This window comes from Neoarius graeffei, chromosome 10, assembly GCF_027579695.1.
Source record: "Neoarius graeffei isolate fNeoGra1 chromosome 10, fNeoGra1.pri, whole genome shotgun sequence".
In the NCBI taxonomy this organism is placed as follows: Eukaryota; Metazoa; Chordata; class Actinopteri; order Siluriformes; family Ariidae; genus Neoarius; species Neoarius graeffei.
This window is the reverse complement of record NC_083578.1, coordinates 18,135,798-18,156,953: the sequence shown is the minus strand read 5'-3', so window position 1 is coordinate 18,156,953 and position 21,156 is coordinate 18,135,798. Positions and strand designations below refer to the sequence as shown.

General features: G+C 40.7%; 2 protein-coding genes across 2 annotated transcripts in view; one reads left to right on the top strand and one right to left on the bottom strand.

The window, feature by feature from the left end:
• rad21l1 (RAD21 cohesin complex component like 1) overlaps positions 1–10,723 on the bottom strand; it is a 28,715-nt gene extending 17,992 nt beyond the window's left edge. Inside the window, exons 1-2 of the mRNA XM_060930730.1 lie at positions 10,577–10,723; positions 7,727–7,856 (exon numbers count right to left, since the gene is read on the bottom strand). Coding sequence (XP_060786713.1) covers positions 7,727–7,856; positions 10,577–10,723 — 277 coding nt within the window. The remainder of the gene's footprint in view (positions 1–7,726; positions 7,857–10,576) is intronic.
• A 3,443-nt stretch (positions 10,724–14,166) lies between these two features.
• rasef (RAS and EF-hand domain containing) overlaps positions 14,167–21,156 on the top strand; it is a 50,034-nt gene continuing 43,044 nt past the window's right edge. Inside the window, exon 1 of the mRNA XM_060930729.1 lies at positions 14,167–14,694. Coding sequence (XP_060786712.1) covers positions 14,378–14,694 — 317 coding nt within the window. The 5' untranslated portion in view covers positions 14,167–14,377. The remainder of the gene's footprint in view (positions 14,695–21,156) is intronic.

Here is a 21,156-nt window from a genome sequence, read left to right as displayed (position 1 = left end):
AACTTTGTTGCAAGCTTTCTCCTGGAATAAAACGTTTATATACCTCAATATGCTTCCGCAGGTTAGACGGCGAGTTTTTGTAGGCCGTGATTTGGTTCGTTTTCGGCAAACATTTAAAACAAATCTTTAATCCTTTTAGAAAACTGAAACATGGGTTCATGGGCCATGGGTGCATGCATTCCTTAGAAGAACCGCCTCCTTCCATTCTGCCATCAACTGATCGTGTTCAAATAATGCTGCTGAGAAATCACTGAACTTGATTTTATACAGTCTATGGACATGACGTGACCCGAGTGATTACTGATCGGCTGTCTCAGGGTCACCTGGGGAAAAAAAAAACAATCAAGTTTTAGAAAAGAAAAAAAAAAACATCCACTTTCAAAGCTGCGTCATAGTAACGAGGAGCTTGACAGAAATGTAGTAGAATAAAAAGTACGATATTTGCCTTTCAAATGTAGTGAAGTTAAAGTCATAAGTTTTCCAAAAAAAAATAACTCAAGTAAAGTACAGATACTCAAAAATTGTACTCAAGTACAGCACTCAAGTAAATGTACTTCGTTACTGTCCACCTCTGGAGAATACGAGGGATAGTACTAGGGAATAAACAGAACTACCTATTTGACTCAACATGCCTAATCAACCTAGAGGAATGTGGATTAAAGCCGTATTCGCACGGGATTAGTATTACCTGTGAACCTCTGGCGATTTGTAATAATTGCAGAGAATGTCTGAGATGTTAGTCCCGTGCGAATGCGCCATGTCTGTAATTTGTAAAGTAATAATTCCGCCGCAAATTACCTACTATATTTTGTCAAACACAGACGTCCAGTGACAATACTAGTCCCGTGCGAATACGCATGTCAGTGTTTGTTATTGTAATTGCGCGCGTTTTATATCTTTTCCGGTTGCTGTGAGTAGGCTAATGGAGGCAACGGTTGAAATTTTCATGAGTACTGTTTTAGGGGCAAGTGGTAGTCGTGCCCCATACCACACTACATGGAATCCGCTTCCCAAAAACAGCAAGAAATCCAAGAGGAGAGCTCGGAGATTTTTGACCTGGATGACTTGTGTGACTGCTTTCGGTAAGGAACATTTTTAATATTTCATAGCTATAGCCAGGCCATATCCTCCATGGACTAGGGATGGCGAAAACTAAAAAAAATCTTGACCGACCACCGAGCCTCATTAGCCGGTTAAAGTCGGTTAACCTATGAGTTTAAACAGGGATGCAAACGGCGCGCCTTTTTCACTGCTCGTGCAGATCCAATTTTTTTTTTAGGGGGGGGGCGTTGGAGTGTCTGAATAATTTCATCAGAGTAAATTCTGTATTAAAATTACTACATAAGCAAATGCCGTTACAGTCCATGAAAAAGCCGTGAAAAAGTCGACATCTGCGCCTTTAGTTTGTGTGGAGAGATATGATCTGCAATAACATGCATTGTTGGCTACAGACCGAAACATACTTTCAGAATGCACTGGCCAAGGCAGGACTAAACTCCATGTGCCTTCTAATAATAATTAAAAAAAAAAAAAAAAAAAAAAAAAGAATAGTAATTTGTAAGCTAAAAAGCCTGTGTCTACACTTTTTTCTTTCGCCGAGTGGCAGCGGGAGGGCGGGACATGACTGAATGGGTGTTTCTGATTTGTCAGCTGTCTTTAACTGGGGCGGGAGGGCGGGCGGGACATGACTGAATGGGTGTTTCTGAAGTACAGGATGTTACGACATATCCGGTCGTGATGCCTGTAAATTGAGTAAATTACGGACTTTGCTTATCCCGTGCGAATGCAAGGGATTTAACACAGAGGTTGGGTGGGAATTTACAAATTACTATAGGTTCACAGGTAATAATAATCCCGTGCGAATAGGGCTTAAGAAATATTAAGAAGTGCACGAAAAAAATCCAGCTTTTATATGACTTTTTTTTTTTTAATTTAAAAATGAAATTGAGAAGTTCGGTCACCTGTTTACATACTCAATATTGAGTCTGTTCGACTCTGGTGTGGTTATGAGGTTTGGGGTCACTTCCAAACTAACCTTTCATTACATTATGAAAGGTTCACAACTACCCCCGCCCAGCCTCACTACATTCTACAGAAGCACCATAGAGAGCGTTCTGACCAGCTGCATCTCTGTGTGGTGTGGAGGCTGCAGTGCCTCTGACTGGAAGAATGTGAGGAGAGTGGTGAGGACAGCGGAGAAAATCATTGGGACTTCTCTTCACTCCATTCAGAACATCGCACCTCAGCGCTGCATGTCCCGAGCCAGAAACATCATCAGTGACCCCTCACTATGGACTGTTCTCCCTCCTGGCCTCTGGAAAGAGGTTCCGCAGCATTCGGTACAAGACCACCAGGTTCTGTAACAGGCTTTTTTCCCCCCAGGTCACCAGACTGCTGAACTCCAAATCCAAACTCTAAATCAAACTGTACTCTAAACTTCTATTTGTACTTGAACAATACCTAATTCCACAGGTCACTTTGTACTGTTACACTTTAGAATATTTTTGCTGCTGCATATTTTAATATACTTTATATTTAATTCTATACTGAGCCAAATTGCAATGAAATTTCATTCTGTGTACACTTGTTGGGTATGCAACGTACAGCATACCCAGAGCAGCCTGGGGGGCAGTTCGGGGTTGGGTGCCTTGCTCAAGGGCACTTTAGCCATTCTTGCTGGTCCAGGGAATCAAACTGGTGACCTTTTGGTCCCAAAGCTGTTTCTCTAACCTTTAGGTCATGGCTTCCCCTTTCAGAACACGATGCAACTCTGATTCAACCCAGTTGCAGGAAGTAACCAATGAATGAAAGGCTCTGACATGTACATTTCCAGTCTTCCCCTTCTCACAAATTGCTGTTCCCCTACCTCACATACTATCGTTTAGTCCCCAAAGTTTATAAAATCTGTACAATACCAAATTGAATTGGACCATCCATCCATCATCTGTAGCTGCTTATCCTGTTCTGCAGGGTCGCGGGCAAGCTGGAGCCTATCCCAGCTGACTATGGGTGAGAGGCGGGGTACACCCTGGACAAGTCACCAGATCATCGCAGGGCTGACACATAGACACAGACAACCATTCACACTCACATTCACACCTACGGTCAATTTAGAGCCACCAATTAGCCTAACCTGCATGTCTTTGGACTGTGGGGGAAACCGGAGCACCCGGAGGAAACCCACGTGGAGAACATGCAAACTCCACATAGAAAGGCCCTCGCTAGCCGCTGGGCTCGAACCCAGGACCTTCTTGCTGTGAGGCGACAGTGCTCTGAATTGGACCATGCTAACCAAAATAATCGGTTTCAACCAGGTGAGGAAGTGATCCAAGAGAAGTGTATTCCAACAAGTCGTTTATTCCTAACCAACCACATTAACCAACAAGTAAGTAATCAGCCACTTTGTTTGTCCACTGTAATAAATAATTATTTCAGCATCCTGTTACCAACACAAATCCTACCTCTTTCTAATTATTTTTTCTTCATTCTGGTTCTTCCAGATCAGCCTGAGTGAAAATTCCTCCAGTGCATATTTTTATCATGTTCCTGTACACTACTCATATTTAATTGTACAGAAAGGCAAACATCCATCCATCCATCCATCCATCCCACTTATGTCAGGGTTGCAGGGGAAGCTGACGCCAATCCCAGTTGACTTTGGTGAGAGGCAGGGTACACCCTGGGCAGGTCACCAATCTATCGCAGGTCTAACATAGAAACGAACAACTCACATTCACACCTATGGGCAATTTAGGGTAGTCAGATGACCTAATCCATATGCAGGGATGAGAATGAAAAATATTTAAAAAGTCTGAAAAAAACAGGGCGGGGCCCATGGCCCAGGGGTTGGGGCCCAGGGGTTAATGATTTTTGGCTATTTATTTATTTATTTTCTTTATTATTAGACAGGGAGATTATTATTAGACAGGGAGATTATTATTAGACAGCAGGGCTGTAACAATATGCGTATCGAAATCGAAATCGCGATACGCAGAGCCACGATCCGTATCGCGATACAAGAAGGCAGAATCGCGGTACACCCTTTCAAACTTCTCCTCAGCCCTAAAACAGAGGCGCTTCCAAACTTCAATTTATGAATACTTTACTTTTTATTTAAATTACATTTTAAACTTACTTAAATTACTTTTATTTTTTTATATCTATTAGTAAGTCGTTTTTTTCGCCGACCTGCGACAATCTTCTGCGAGTCACGCAACGTCCACACTCGCCACTGGCAGAGCATTCATTTCTTTTAAGCGATCGCCATTCTGGTTGCGACGCGGGGAGCGAATCTGTAAACAAGCAGCTCATTGGCTGGCTAGGTGTGCCACAAGCCAATCACAATCACTTGACCGGAAAGGCATGCAGTGTTGCCAGATTGGGCAGGTTTAGGTGCTTTTTGGCTGGTTTTGAACATATTTTGGGGTGGAAAACGTTAGCAATATCTGGCAACACTGAAGGCATGTCTGCCTGGGCGGAAGCCTTCTGCGGCAGTTACATTTTAACACGCGAGCAATGTTTCACCATAAAAATTCCGTAATTTCCATCCGTTTTCCGCGATCACAGAAAATCATTGGCCCTATGAGAGTGAGAGAGCCACCCCCCAAAAAAAAAATCTTAACGGATTTACATTTGGAAAAATGACTTTTTCAGAACCGAAAAAAACAGAGCTTCCGGCTCAACAGTATTATTTTGAGAAATAAAACAATCTTTGGGGCGGCACGGTGGTGTAGTGGTTAGCGCTGTCGCCTCACAGCAAGAAGGTCCTGGGTTCGAGCCCCGGGGCCGGCGAGGGCCTTTCTGTGTGGAGTTTGCATGTTCTCCCCGTGTCCTCCGGGTGCTCCGGTTTCCCCCACAGTCCAAAGACATGCAGGTTAGGTTAACTGGTGACTCTAAATTGACCGTAGGTGTGAATGTGAGTGTGAATGGTTGTCTGTGTCTATGTGTCAGCCCTGTGATGACCTGGCGACTTGTCCAGGGTGTACCCCGCCTTTCGCCCGTAGTCAGCTGGGATAGGCTCCAGCTTGCCTGCGACCTTGTAGAACAGGATAAAGCGGCTAGAGATAATGAGATGAGATGAGATGAAAACAATCTTTGGATATACATTTGTTCATTTTTGCATACATATTACTCATTCTCTGCAGTGGTCTGAATTATTTGTTATTAAATAGTTAATGTAAGTAAGTAAATGTTAATAAGTCAAATTTACTACTTTAAAAAAACATTTTTAAAAAAATCGTTGGCGTATCGAATCGTGGGTCAAAAATCGCGATACGAATCGAATCGTGAGTTGGGTGTATCGTTACAGCCCTATTAGACAGGGAGATTATTATTAGACAGGGAGATTATTATTAGACAGGGAGATTCTTTTGTGTAATCTGAGCTGAAGTGGGTTTTGTGCTTTGGTTTTTTGGGGCGCGCGCGCTCTGCCATGCCGATCCTGTAGACTGCGCTGACTCAGCTGAAAACTCCGGTCCTCGAGAAAAGAGATAAAAGCCCGCCCACACTGAAAGCTGATTGGCTTATTTTGCTGAGTAACCCAATCAGGATGCTCTTTTGGCCCTTTTCCACTACCCTTTTTCAGCTCACTTCAGCTCGCTTCAGCTCACTTCAGCCCGACACGGCTCGCGTTTCGACTACCAAAAACCAGCACGACTCAGCTCGCTTCAGCCCTGCTTAGCCCCTAAAACTCGCACCGTTTTGGAGTGGGGCTGAAGCGAGCCAAAGCGAGCCGAGTGAGGTTGGGGGCGTGAGCAGACACTCCCCTGTGCACTGATTGGTGAGGAGGAGTGTCCTCACATGCCCACACACGCCCCGCGAGCACGCTGGGATCTGTAAACACCGCAAACCCAGAAGGAGAAGAATTACGAATTACGAGAATTTCTGAAGCCTTATGCGCCTCGCCTCATCTATACGCTCTTGCCAGTATCTGTTGGCGTTGTCGGTGACAACAAGCCACAGCACCAAGACCAGCAACACTAACGACTCCATGTCCTCCATGTTTATTGTTTACTATTCGGGTCGTGAGACTACCGCTTAAAAGATCACTGATGTCACTGTTTGCGCTGCTTAACGACATCACCTGACGTCCACCCACTTTCGCTAACTCCACCCAATGTGTCCACCCACTTCCAGCCAGCACGGTTCAGCGCGGTTGTAGTCGAAATGCAACTCCAACAGCCCCGCTCAGCTCGACTCAGCACGGCACGGCTCAGCCCGACTCAGCCGCGTTTGTAGTGGAAAAGCGGCATATGTCTGGCATGCGCTACATGAACAAGCACACAGTCTCCCTCGCGCGCGCACATTCTAAGATGCGTGATGCAGACCTTAATGTTGCGCGCGCACGCTCAAAAAACGATCATTTTGGTCTGAAAAAGTCGGAAATCCGCCGATCGGCGGAAAATTCTCAGCCCTGCATATGTCTTTGGACTGTGGGATGAAACCCACACAGGCAAGAAGAGAACATGCAAACTCAGCACAGAAAGGCTCCAGTTGGCTGCGAGGTTTGAACCCAGAACCTTCATGCTGTGAGGCAACAGTGCTAACCACTGCACCCCAAAGATGTTGAAAAGTAAATCAATTAATTTGGGGGGAAACAGCAATATCATAATTGTTTAAAAAGTGTCACCTGATAGACCTCGGAGTGTGATGGTGATATGACAGGGGTGTAGCTTGGGGGGTGCCCGTGACCCCCCTTTGTCGGACCATACATTTTTTCAATAGCCGCATAAGAATATTAGAAAAGCACCGCTGTAATTTTTCTAACATTTTTTTTTTCAACTAGATTGTCACCTCAGCCTCATTAGGGTTTCTCTAACCTTGTATGGACTTCCTGTGGTTTAGGCACGAAAACCCAGTTCTGTGCAAACGCAATACGATCGCACTAGAAAGCATGGTCAAGCTGCCAGTGTAGCTGCAGTCTTTTTAGTTGCAAATTACGAGTATTTCCTCGTGTTAATAATTCGCCATGTCAAAACAAGCGAAACTTTCCTCCTCCTTTTGGCGTGAAGAGAGGTAAGCAATTCATTATATATTTTTTTCCATCAAAGTTGCATTTTGTGGCTTCGAAGCTAAGTTTTAGTGTGCTGTTTGTAGAACAGAACATCAAGAAAATGTGGAAGAAACAGCAATAATGGAAGAGCCGGTTTCTAAGCTACCTAAAACTCATCTCATCTCATTATCTCTAGCCGCTTTATCCTTCTACAGGGTCGCAGGCAAACTGGAGCCTATCCCAGCTGACTACGGGCGAAAGGCGGGGTACACCCTGGACAAGTCGCCAGGTCATCACAGGGCTGACACATAGACACAGACAACCATTCACACTCCCATTCACACCTACGGTCAATTTAGAGTCACCAGTTAACCTAACCTGCATGTCTTTGGACTGTGGGGGAAACCGGAGCACCCAGAGGAAACCCACGCGGACACGGGGAGAACATGCAAACTCCGCACAGAAAGGCCCTCGCCGGCCACGGGGCTCGAACCCAGGACCTTCTTGCTGTGAGGCGACAGCGCTAACCACTACGCCACCGTGCCGCCGCTACCTAAAACTAGCAATGGTAATTGTTTTTTGTTATATAATGTACTCAGGCTGCCAGTCAGTATGTGACACCCCCCCCCTTTGAAAAATCCTAGCCAGTATGATATTGATTCCAGTGGTTTGTTAAACAATATGCTTGGACTTTGTATAGAACAATCAGAAGCAAAATACAGGATTTGTGATCACCTGGTCTGAAAGCCACTTTGATTTTTACCACGGCATCACTGCAGTCTGCAAGGAGATACTTGGCTTTCCTAGAGTAGATCCGTACGATGCCCAAGAGCAGGTGACCTGAGGTCCGCAGCCCTATCTTGAGCTTGCAGTAAAACAGACACAGACATACGTTATACTGTCAGTGCATTTTCAACACTGAGACAACATTGCAGTCCTGACTTGTAATGCATACGTGTTAAAGTGCATATTCTGGACCAATTTCGGGGTTTTTTATATAAAAAGTATGTCCCTTTACACATTCATCCAGAAGGATAATTTTGCACAAGGCCATCTGTCTACAGCAGAAAAAAATAAAATAAGATGCGTCTGGAAAAATCCCAAGAGCCAGATCCATGACATCACCTGCGGAAGCGCCAGCAGGCTGCGCGAGCTTTGCACGGTTTCAGTGCACAGCCTGTGTAGACCAAGCGCTTCCGTTTCTCTCTCATTGTCCGGTCTTTTGGAAAACTATGAGTACTAATCCCATCAAGATTGGTGTTGCTACACCCTCCTACGATACATCTGTTAACCATTTTAATAATTACGTGATAACATTGAAGAAATTTGCAGAAAACCACCAGGTCGTTTTCTCATAAACAAACCAGCGCTGACGTAGGATTCAGAAGGAGGCGTCCCACACGCGACGTCATGAAAATCAATGTTTTCCAGGAAATCCAAATGGCAAGTTTTTTCAGAGGCAGATGAATAGACCAGTTCACACATATCGCCGCGCAGGGGTCAAAGGTCGAGGCCTCATCGGAGATGAAAACATGGTGGCAAACAAGCCAAACCTTAGCAAATACGCCTTATGGAAGAAGGCAGAATTGCAGAGGCATATGAGAGAACGGGGATTGCCAACTACCATGGGGGTAGAAGAGTTAAGGGCGCTTGCATATGCCACAGATATTTTGAAAATCCAGCCTGTACCATCCAAGGAAGACGAAGAAAAAAATCGAGGTATGTACCCGGTGATACTGCCACGCCCACTGCAGTTTTTGACAGGTCAACGACTCATAGTTATAGTTCTATATCTGACACGGAGAAATAATATAAGTCGTGCTGCCTACCAGATTACAGTCATCTGTTTTATTGTATCAGTACTAGTATCACTTGCTATACTCATCAGTCGTGTACTTCAGGTACATCTGACCCTCAGCCTGCTGCCTCAACAGCTGACCTTGCTATATCAACTCTGTCCAAACCTGACTCTCCACCGAAAGGCAGGAACAAACCAGCAGCCAAAAAGACCAGGCAAAGAAAGACCCGAAAGGACAGTGGGGACATAACAGAAAATGATGACAATAGCATAGGATGTGATCAGTGCTATAAGTGGTATCACTGGGGTTGTGTGGGCTTTGATGTTTGCTGTCTTGATAATGACTGGTTATGTTCAAATTGCTCAGATTGTTAAATTGTAATGTTACTGGTGAACTTCTTGCATGCAGGTCTTTTGTTAATACTTATCAATAGTTCATCAGAACTTCAGTGTTTTTATACCATTTAGTATTACTTTATCATTTATTAAGCTGTACTAGTAGTGTTTTATGTATTTAACCGTGTATTATATGTAGAAAAATATTACTTGCAAAATTTTTAATTCATTAAAACAAAAATATAATTGATCAACATCTACTCCTGTTAACCAAAAGGTAGTGGGAATATGTGAAATGCATTATTCTTTGCTTAGTATATTTAATAGTAGACAAGGATGTTTCATTTTTGTGTCCATTTACTTTTCATTTTGTGAAATCTGTGAAATTTAAAAATTAAAATTTAATATAAATTACAAGGGGCGGCACGGTGGTGTAGTGGTTAGCGCTGTCGCCTCACAGCAAGAAGGTCCGGGTTCGAGCCCCATGGCCGGCGAGGGCCTTTCTGTGTGGAGTTTGCATGTTCTCCCCGTGTCCGCGTGGGTTTCCTCCGGGTGCTCCGGTTTCCCCCACAGTCCAAAGACATGCAGGTTAGGTTAACTGGTGACTCTAAATTGACCGTAGGTGTGAATGTGAGTGTGAATGGTTGTCTGTGTCTATGTGTCAGCCCTGTGATGACCTGGCGACTTGTCCAGGGTGTACCCTGCCTTTCGCCCGTAGTCAGCTGGGATAGGCTCCAGCTTGCCTGTGACCCTGTAGAAGGATAAAGCGGCTACAGATAATGAGATGAGATGAGAAATTACAAGGCTTCCATCATTTTGGGACTAGTAGTAGTCATTGCTGGTGTAAGAACTACAGTCACAGAAACTTGTCAGATTTTTATTACAACCAACATTTTACATTTTAAGGCACATAAAAATCAAGATAATACTGTTGTATATACAGACAATGATTATCGGCGAGAGTGAAAATCAAAGCGGGTCCATGAACACGAATCTGACAGCTGACAAGGTCGGGATATAAACGAACTTTTGCGTTAAACTGTGTGCTTGGATTCACATAATTTTTTCTGTATACACTCAAATGTACATTACAGTCTTCTCGCATCCACTGTTCAAGCAGTCGACGTCCATTGTGGCAATCGACAACACAACAGTGTCCCCACAGCGAGCCTGTAGCCTCTGCCATTGTTGACGTGCTCTACTTCCGCTCGTTTATGAGGCCTTAACCTTTGACCTTTCCCACAACTCCTTGCGCGTTGCCGTGTTTGTGAACTCGTCTATTCGCCTCAAATAGCTTGATTTCAACTGAATTTTTCTGGTATTGCGCAAGGTAAAAACAATTGCACAATGTGACAGATATTTGACCAAAGTTTAATATAAAATAGGAGAATTACACTGATCTTGCTCCTGAATTTACCCGTGATATGCACTTTAATGAACATAAAAAGTACCTGAGGAGAAATAATATCCTCTATTGTTGCCTCCAGATTACATTCAAACACATGGGCTTTGGTTATCTTCTTTTCCCAGTGGGCTGCGAGCCAGATCCTGGCCAGGGTTCCACGTTTAGAGGTGAAGAGTTGTGTGAAGAAGGCCATCATCACTGATTCTCATTCACTCCTCAGTTCCTGCTGCTCACATCCACAGCAAAGACTCCTGTTCAGATGGAGGACACTAGTTAGCTTTCTATTAAATACAATCTGCAGTGAATGGCGTGTTGGCTGCTTAGATTGCTAAACTCCAAAATTCACTCATTTAATAATCAATTAGATATAGAATAATGTTCTGAAAATATAAATCATAATAATGTGTGCATTTATTCATATGTCAATACATCCAAGTGCGCGCGACACTTAAGCTAGCTCGACTAGCATGCTAACACTTTTAGCATGTTTGGTCAGTTAGCTGGATAATTCTGGAATTTATACTATATTAAAATTGATACGTGGGATTATAACTAAATACCTGCCGCTACAGGTGGTTTACGACACTAAATGAACGGCGTCTTGTCTTACCTTAGAGTTTTGTTTGTATATTCCTGAATGTGAAATTATTTTATTGACTGATATTAAAGCTGAGGCTGACATGAAAAAGCGCTCGCGCATCCCGCCAATTTTGATTGCTCATGTTCACGAGCCCTGAACCCAGAATTCAAACTCTGAGGTTATTAAAGCGCTCTCACACTGTTATGGGGTCAAAACTAACTCGGGTGTTTTATCTTCATCCAACGTGACCTGCTTTCGGTTTGTTTTTTATTATAATAATCCGAAAGTTACATCATGATAAACTGCTCAGCAGCGACACACTCAGGGCCTGCTCTATAAACTCACACAAGTAGTAGGCGTGTCAAGTAGGTAAGACACTCTGTCAATCATTCCTCGGATCAGCCAATCAGACAGGGGCAGGTTTACGGATAGCCAATCAGCTCACAGATAGTGACTGTCAATCACAAATTCGATTGGCCAATCAAAACGTGATGGACGGAGCTTTCATATTAGGCATCAGACTTAATAAACCATAATAACATTAACAAACCTTAATAATCCTTAAAATAGGCATTTTGTAGTACTTCAGTAAACTGAGGTCTAAAGGTTAATTAATAATATATTTGCTTCATTAATTAATTAATTTACAAAACTGTACATTATATAATGCCAGCAAACAAGTTTAAATTATTTGTTTTTTATTTATTTATCAAACATGCTAAAATACGCATTATATGCTCCAAAAATCAGAATCCTTCCTATCTATCTATCTATCTATCTATCTATCTATCTATCTATCTATCTATCTATAAAAAAGCATCATTATATAGTACTCCATCAAACAAAAGTCTATTGGGTTTGTTTGTTTGTTTGTTTGTTTGTTTGTCTGTCTGTTTATTTATTTATTTATTTATTAAAAATGTGAAAATATGCATTCTATACTCTGGTAATCAGAATCCTGAAGCTCAATAAATCTATCTATCTATCTATCTATCTATCTATCTATCTATCTATCTATCTATCTATCTAAAAAAGCATCATTATATAGTACTCCATCAAACAAAAGTCTAGAGGGTTTGTCTATCTATCTATCTATCTATCTATCTATCTATCTATCTATCTATCTATCTATCTATCTATCTATCTATCTATCTAAAAAAGCATCATTATATAGTACTCCATCAAACAAAAGTCTAGAGGGTTTGTCTATCTATCTATCTATCTATCTATCTATCTATCTATCTATCTATCTATCTATCTATCTATCTATCTATCTAAAAAAGCATCATTATATAGTACTCCATCAAACAAAAGTCTAGAGGGTTTGTCTATCTATCTATCTATCTATCTATCTATCTATCTATCTATCTATCTATCTATCTATCTATCTAAAAAATGAAAAAACATCATTATGCAGTACTACATCAAACAAAAGTCGAAAATGTTTGTTTGTTTGTTTGTTTGTTTGTTTGTTTGTTTGTTTGTTTGTTTGTTTGTTTGTTTGAATGTAAAAATATGCATTCTATACTCTGGTAATCAGAATCCTAAAGATCTATCTATCTATCTATCTATCTATCTATCTATCTATCTATCTATCTATCTATCTATCTATCTATAAAAAAGCATCATTATATAGTACTCCATCAAACAAAAGTCTATTGGGTTTGTTTGTTTGTTTGTTTGTTTGTTTGTTTGTTTGTTTGTTTGAATGTAAAAATATGCATTCTATACTCTGGTAATCAGAATCCTAAAGATCTATCTATCTATCTATCTATCTATCTATCTATCTATCTATCTATCTATCTATCTATCTATCTATCTATCTATAAAAAAGCATCATTATATAGTACTCCATCAAACAAAAGTCTATTGGGTTTGTTTGTTTGTCTGTCTGTCTGTCTGTCTGTTTATTTATTTATTTATTAAAAATGTTAAAATATGCATTCTATACTCTGGTAATCAGAATCCTGAAGATCAATAAATCTATCTATCTATCTATCTATCTATCTATCTATCTATCTATCTATCTATCTATCTATCTATCTAAAAAAGCATCATTATATAGTACTCCATCAAACAAAAGTCTAGAGGGTTTGTTTGTCTATCTATCTATCTATCTATCTATCTATCTATCTATCTATCTATCTATCTATCTATCTATCTATCTATCTATCTATCTATCTATCTATCTAAAAAAATGAAAAAACATTATGCAGTACTACATCAAACAAAAGTCGAAAATGTTTGTTTGTTTGTTTGTTTGTTTGTTTGTTTGTTTGAATGTAAAAATATGCATTCTATACTCTGGTAATCAGAATCCTAAAGATCTACTGCATCTATCTATCTATCTATCTATCTATCTATCTATCTATCTATCTATCTATCTATCTATCTATCTATCTATCTATCTATCTATCTATCTATCTATCAAAATGTAAAGAAATGCATCATTATATAGTAATCCATTAAACAGAATTACATAAATTTGTTTGTTTGTTTGTTTGTTTAATTTATTCATTAATTCATCTTCAGTCTTCTCCTTCATTCTGGTCTCGGTCGCAGTGGATCTGGACCCTGAATATAGAGCATAAATTTACACACATTAGAGTCACCAATCCACTTACATGCAAAACCAGTGAAACCAGTGGACCCGGAGGAAACCCATGTGGGCAGAGGGGGATACACGAGAAAGTCCACACAGACAGTAACCTGAGACAGGTAGCACTTGCTGAAGGAACAGCTGCAGTAACTTTTACAGGGTTAAAAGAAGAAGAAGAAACAGCTTATTGTACTGAATGTACAGTGATAACACTCAGAGTGCTGCAGTGGTTTATTAACACTCATAGTGATTAAGTACTCATGTGTCTAAGTGGGCTTAAACACTGACTGTTCATTCAGTACTTGTGTCAGTAGTTTTACACTTGAAGGAAGAGCTGCTGGTGAGCATCGCATGTTTACTTGGCCCCAGTGAAGGTTGTGCGCTCGCGCTGGGTGTTGAGTAAGCGGAAGAGGTGTCGCGCGCGCGCGCGAGGTGCGCTCACTGGAATGTGAAGGAAGACAGTCCAGCAGTGCCGAGCGCTTTACAACATCTGTACACGCTGTATCCTTATGGAGTAACACAGCTGTCGGTTAGATTTCTTTTGCTTTACTATGTCTTAGAGAAACTTTTTCAGCTGTAGGTGGGATTTTGCCTGATAGAGGTGAGTGTGTGTGTGAGTGAGTGTGTGTGTGTGTGTGTGTGTGTGTGTGTGAGAGAGTGTGCGGTTGATGGAGTCCACAGGCGCGTGCGACGAAGCGAATCTCCGCGAGCTCTTCCGCGCGTGCGACGTCGACAACTCGGGCGTGATTGAGAAATGGGAGCTCGAGCAGATGTGCTCGGAGCTCCGCGTGCGCTCAGCGGACATCGATGACATCTTCACGAAACTGGACACGAACGAGGACGGAGCGATAAACATGGACGAGTTCATCCGCGGCTTTCACACAGCGGCCAGCGTGTCGCCTGAAGGAGACATGAGAGAGCGGCTGAACGGCGCCTGGGAGGAGTTCAGGAGCCGGCTCGGGGAATTGAACAAATTCATACCGCGGTGAGGACAAACACCTCTCAGACACTTCTGCTACAATTATTCAGTGAAAACATAGGACGCAAACCCCTAAACACTGAGGGCTGAGTAAACAGTCTGAACTCAACATAAGGATGTTTAGGTCGTAATTCAATATTGTAGTAAATTCCTGTTAGAACTAGATAGAACTGGGAATGCCTCCGTCAAAAATGGTGAAAGTTTGGTGAAATTCCTTTCATTTGCCTTGGAGATATTGTGTTCACAAGGTTTTCAGACAGACATTTGACCTCACAGTAGACTGCACACCTTATTAAGTTGTGATTTGGGGATGGACATTTGACCTCACAGCAGGCCCGTTTCAAGCTATTTGGGGGCCCTAGGCAAAGGGGGATCTGGGGCCCATAATTATCCCCCCCTCGACGAAAGGCCTTATGGCCGCCTACCCACTGAAGACTTAATAAATAAACATCACACATATTGTAATCATTCTTACGATTTTTACTTAATAAATGAACTCTTTACATTATTATAAATAATTATCAAACCCAGTGAAACACAAGAATAGACAAAACACACACACACACACACACACACACACACACACACACACATATATATATATATATATATACACTGTAAAATATAATAAGTTGACTTTACTTAAAAAAAAATATGCAAAGTCGTTGCCTCAAAAAAAGTCATTTATGTTGATTTAGATAAATTAGATTGGGTTAACTTATTTTTTGTGAGTTTGCAGTACTCAAATTAACTTAGATTAGTTTGATTACATTAACTTATTTATTTTGAGTTTGCAGTACTCACATAAACATATTAATTTGATTACATTAACTTATTTATTGTGAGTTTGCAGTACTCATCTTATGTAATTTTGATTACATTAACTTATTTATTTTAAGCTTACAGTACTCAAATCAATGGCTTTCAGATATCTTTTTTCATAAATTTAACTTAATATTCATGAATTCCATTGATTTGAGTACTGTAAACTTAAAATAAATAAGTTAATGTAATCAAAATTATATAAGATGAGTACTGCAAACTCACAATAAATAAGTTAATGTAATCAAATTAATATAAGTTTCTGTGAGTACTGCAAACTCAAAATAAATAAGTTAATGTAATCAAACTAATCTAAGTTAATTTGAGTACTGCAAACTCACAAAAAAATAAGTTAACCCAATCTAATTTATCTAAATCAACATAAATGACTTTTTTTGAGGCAACGACTTTTGCATATTTTTTTTAAGTAAAGTCAACTTATTATATTTTACAGTGTATATATATATATATATATATATATATATATATATATATATATATATATATATGAGTGATTCCACGCTTATGGGTACTGAAATGGGGACATGAACTTATTTTTAAAAATTCACCTAAAACCATTTCTTTTTTTTACCATCGGGTCACAAAACATGTAATCTTTAATGAATGATATGTTAAAAGATAACTTTAATTTTCTGAGATGTGATAAAAACATATTTATATGCCAAAGTCAGAACGTAACAGAAGTGTTGTGGACATGTATATTCTCAATTTTAACAATGTAGAATTACTTTTTGAAACATAGGAAGGTGATGTTTTAGCAAATATAATTAATAAACGTGTAGTAGAATAAACATACACATTCTTTCAATAAGATTAACATGGTATATAGCTAGATTGTAATTAATTTGTAACAGACGCGAGATGGACAATCGTAACAGAAGTAATGTAACAGACATCATTTTGGAACTCGTAGGCTTGACTTTGGCATATAAATATGTTTTTATTACATCTCAGAAAATTAAAGTTATCTTTTAACATATCATTCATTAAAGATTACATGTTTTGTGACCTGATGGTAAAAAAAGAAATGGTTTTAGGTGAATTTTTTAAAATAAGTTCATGTCCCCATTTCAGTACCCATAAGCGTGGAATCACTCATATATATATATATATATATATATATATATATATATATATATATATATATATATATATACAGGGTGCGATTTGTCAAAAAACCAGAAGGGGGGATTTTTTTTTTTTTTAATCATGAAACGTCACAAAATTAAGGTAACAGTAGGCTAACAGCTCAATAACATCCGATGATATCAAATGAATAACACTAAATGAAAACGAACACTAAACCAGAGATAGTAAATTCATCTTCCTATCTCTCTGACTAAATACATGAACACTAACACAACAAAGTTCGCATTGCTTGTCGCGTTGCTGTGATGTTTCTCTCCCTCCGGATTAAATGGACAGTGACTCGAAAATCACTAAAATACATGAATACCAAATGAACAGTTTGCTCTGATGGCGCAGTTCACATTGTGCGCAGCTTTCCGATTTAAACTGTTTTTTTTTTCTCATCCTTATACTTCCTGTTTCATGGATTGTAACGGATTTGCTTATTTAGTAATTTTAATACAGAATTTACTTTGAAATTATAATCAGACACTCCAACGCCCCCCCTAAAAAAAAAAATCGGCCATGAAAAAGGCGGCATCCGCCAAAAGGCGCGCTGTTTGCATCCCTGCATAGAACGCAAAGATATTGTTATTATCTACAATGTATCTATTTGCTGGGGACGTTCGTGAACATCAAAGCTGCCACTTTGGGTCATTTTGAAAGTGAGTGCAATGTAGACCATAGAAAACTGTGTCACAACATGCCTGTCATGTCAACTTTTTTTTTTGGTTTGTTTGTTTTATTGACGGGGTTGTCCCCGAGGATTTTTTTTCAGCAGAGATAAAAACCAGAGGGGGGAGATGATCCCCACCATCCCCCCCAGCAAATCGCACCCAGTATATATATATATATATATATATATATATATATATATATATATATATATATATCAAATATGAAAATAAGACAAAGTAATATAAAATGTGCAAATAACACTACACTAAATATTTACAGTATATACACAAGTAGAAATAACTTCAAATGGTGATTAAATGATTACAAACATGAATAAGAATCTTAATAAGAACCAGCACACACAGAAAAGTGCAAAAGGTATAGAAAAACACATAAAAATTTAAGAATACACACCTAGAATCATGGGCAAAATGTCTAAAACTGCTGCTTGCGGGCTTTGGCTTCAGCAAAGGCAGGGACAATACCCTCCATGTCCAAAGACCTGCGGACATCACATTCAATTGACATCAGTGCCACTTTTTTTACATAAATAGGCTATTTATGTAAAAAAGAGCTTTCTTGTGAGCCATCCCCTGTCCTACTCCATTCATGCTCACGACACACTACTTCTGATGAAAGCCATGCAGCTCGCTGAAACTAACTCTGACTATGACATTTTGATAAACACAATAAGTTAATCTGGGAGAGGTTGACAGTCTTTCACCTATTTGTGTGGCACATATTAGAATTTTTAGCCAGTCCTTGCAAGTTTGTAAGCCTGTTGTGCATGACAACGTTTACATCACTGTTATAAACACTGTCTACAAGATAACTACCATTAACGTAAGCTAGCTACCAAATTTGCTTGTTGACCTGCTTGGTATTAATGAGTGTGTACATTCTCACTTACCAATGTCTTGTTTTTTTCTGTCTTCCTCTTCCGGCTCCCTGAGGGGTAATTTCGCTTCATATTTGATTTTGGGTTTTTTTTGCCGCGGAGCTCTGCAACCACTTGACTGGACGGAGATGGGCATTGAGGGGTTGACAACAGACTGTCATTGCACTTTTCGGCCAAAGCATGTAGGGAGGCGCTGTTGTGCATTAGGGGGCCCCCCTTGGAACTAGGGTATTTCAACAATTGTCATTAGGCGCTGCGCTGCCTCGCTCAAAACCTTGTCATTGCTATTGAATACATAACCAGTCGTTCGGCAGCGGGGGCCCTTCGAGGGCTGGGGCCCTAGGCAATTGCCAAGTTTGCCTACCTTGTTGCAACGGGTCTGCCTCACAGTAATCTTGACCTTAGACCTTTTGATCTCAAAATCTAATCAGTTTATCTTTGTCCCCAAATGCACAAATGGTGAAAGTTTGGTGAAATTCCTTTCATTAGTCTTTGAGATATGGTGTTCACAAAGTTTGGGGATGGACATTTGACCTCACAGTAATCTTGACCTCTGACCTTTTAACCTCAAAATCTAATCAGTTCATGGTTGTCCCAAAGCGCACAAATGGTGAAAGTATGGTGAAATTCCTTTCATTTGCTTTGAAGATATTGTGTTCACAAGGTTTTCGGACAGACATTTGACCTCACGGTGACCTTGACCTTAGACCTTTTGATCTCAAAATCTAACCAGTTTATCTTTGTCCCCAAATGCACAAATGGTGAAAGTTTGGTGAAATTTCTTTCATTTGCCTTGGAGATGTGATGTTCACAAAGTTTGGGGATGGACATTTGACCTCACAGTAATCTTGACCTCTGACCTTTTAACCTCAAAATCTAATCAGTTCATGTTTGTCCCAAAGTGCACAAATTGGTGAAAGTTTGGTGAAATTCCTTTCATTAGCCTTTGAGATATCGTGTTCACAAGGTTTCGGGACGGACGCACGCACGCACGGACACACAGACGGACGGACAAATGGACAACCCGAAAACATAATACCTCCTGCACCTTAAGGTGGCGGAGGCATAAAAAAAAGGAATTATGTTCCTCTAACACCTGAACAGTTTAACAGGAGTTCATTTAAGACAGTAGGCTACTTCGGAACTGTAGGTGTTAATTCACTTTAATAATTATGTCACCTCACAGCAAGAAGGTCCTGGGTTCGAGCCCAGCAGCCAGTGAGGGCCTTTCTATTGCCCCTTTTCCACCAAAGCAGTTCCAGGGCTGGTTCGGGGCCAGTGCTTAGTTTGGAACCGGGTTTTCTGTTTCCACTGACAAAGAACTGGCTCTGGGGCCAGAAAAACCGGTTCCAGGCTAGCACCAACTCTCTGCTGGGCCAGAGGAAAGAACTGCTTACGTCAGCAGGGGGGCGGAGTTGTTAAGACCAACAACAATAACAAGATCACGAAAGATCGCCATTTTTTTAAAAGATATTTTTTGGGCTTTTTTCACCTTTTATTGGATAGGACAGTGTAGAGACAGGACAGGAAATGAGTGGGAGTGTTAGGGTTTTGTTGGGATTCGAACCTGGTTCGTTGGTGTGATAATCCAGCAAACCCCCACTAGGCCACCAGGGGGATAACTCAAATGCAGAGGCGTGAGGCGGAAGTAGAAAAAGAATCAAAAGGTTTATTTAAACTATATACACTATATACAGGGCAAAACAAAAGACAAAAAAAAACCAAAGAGTATAATCCAAAAGAAAAGCAAAGTGCAAAAATACAAAAGCTAAGAAGATCAAAAAACACAGTACAAAGGAAACTGGAGATAAACATAACAGCACAAAGACTCCATGACAAGAGGACTGAACTCAGGGGTATAAATAGACAAACTAATTAAGGACACAGGTGAAGATAATTAGGCAATTAACACAAACTCAAAACACAGGAACAGTGGCGGCCTCTAGAGGCCAAAATGAACACGACATGAAAAGGAAATAACAGCGGCCTCTAGAGGCCAAAACAGTCCTAGTCCTAACAGGGAGAGAGAGAGAGACGGGGAGGGATCAGGAAATGACCTCAGGTCAGAATCGAACCCAGTTCCCTGGATTTATGGTATGGTGCCTTAGCCACCATGCCCCCAAAGATCGCCATTTTTAAGTGACGAGAAGCAGCAGCTGTACAAACGTGAAGTCATCCATTATTATTATTATTGTTGTTGCAGCTGCTTCTTCCGCGTTGTTTTTGCTTCGATATTCGCGCCAAGGTTTATGCAAACGTAGCGACGTAACTGACGTATACAGCGACATAATGACGTATACAACGATGTAATGACGTATACAACGACGTAACTGACGTATACAGCGACGTAATGACATGTCTTCTCTTAGCACCGCGAGCTATGGAAAAGCAAGCTGGTTCTCAGCTGGCTCGCAAGTTGAACGAGTTGTGAACTAGCACCAGCACTGGCTCCGAACCAGCCCTGGAACTGATTTGGTGGAAAAGGGGTATGCGTGGGTTTCCTCCGGGTGCTCCGGTTTCCCCCACAATCCAAAGACATGCAGGCTAGGTTAATTGGTGGCTCTAAATTGACCGTAGGTGTGAATGTGAGTGTGAATGGTTGTCTGTCTCTATGTGTCAGCCCTGTGATGATCTGGCGACTTGTCCAGGGTGTACCCTGCCTCTCGCCCATAGTCAGCTGGGATAGGCTCCAGCTTGCCTGTGACCCTGTAAGACAGGATAAGCGGCTACAGATAATGGATGGATGGATGGATGGATGGATAGAATTATGCTTCTCTTTTTGGAGAGCAGTAGCTTTCTCCTTACAACCATGCCATGCACACCATTGTTGTTCAGTGTTCTCCTGATGGTGGACTCATGAACATTAACATTAGCCAATGTGAGAGAGGCCTTCAGTTGCTTAGAAGTTACCCTGGGATCCT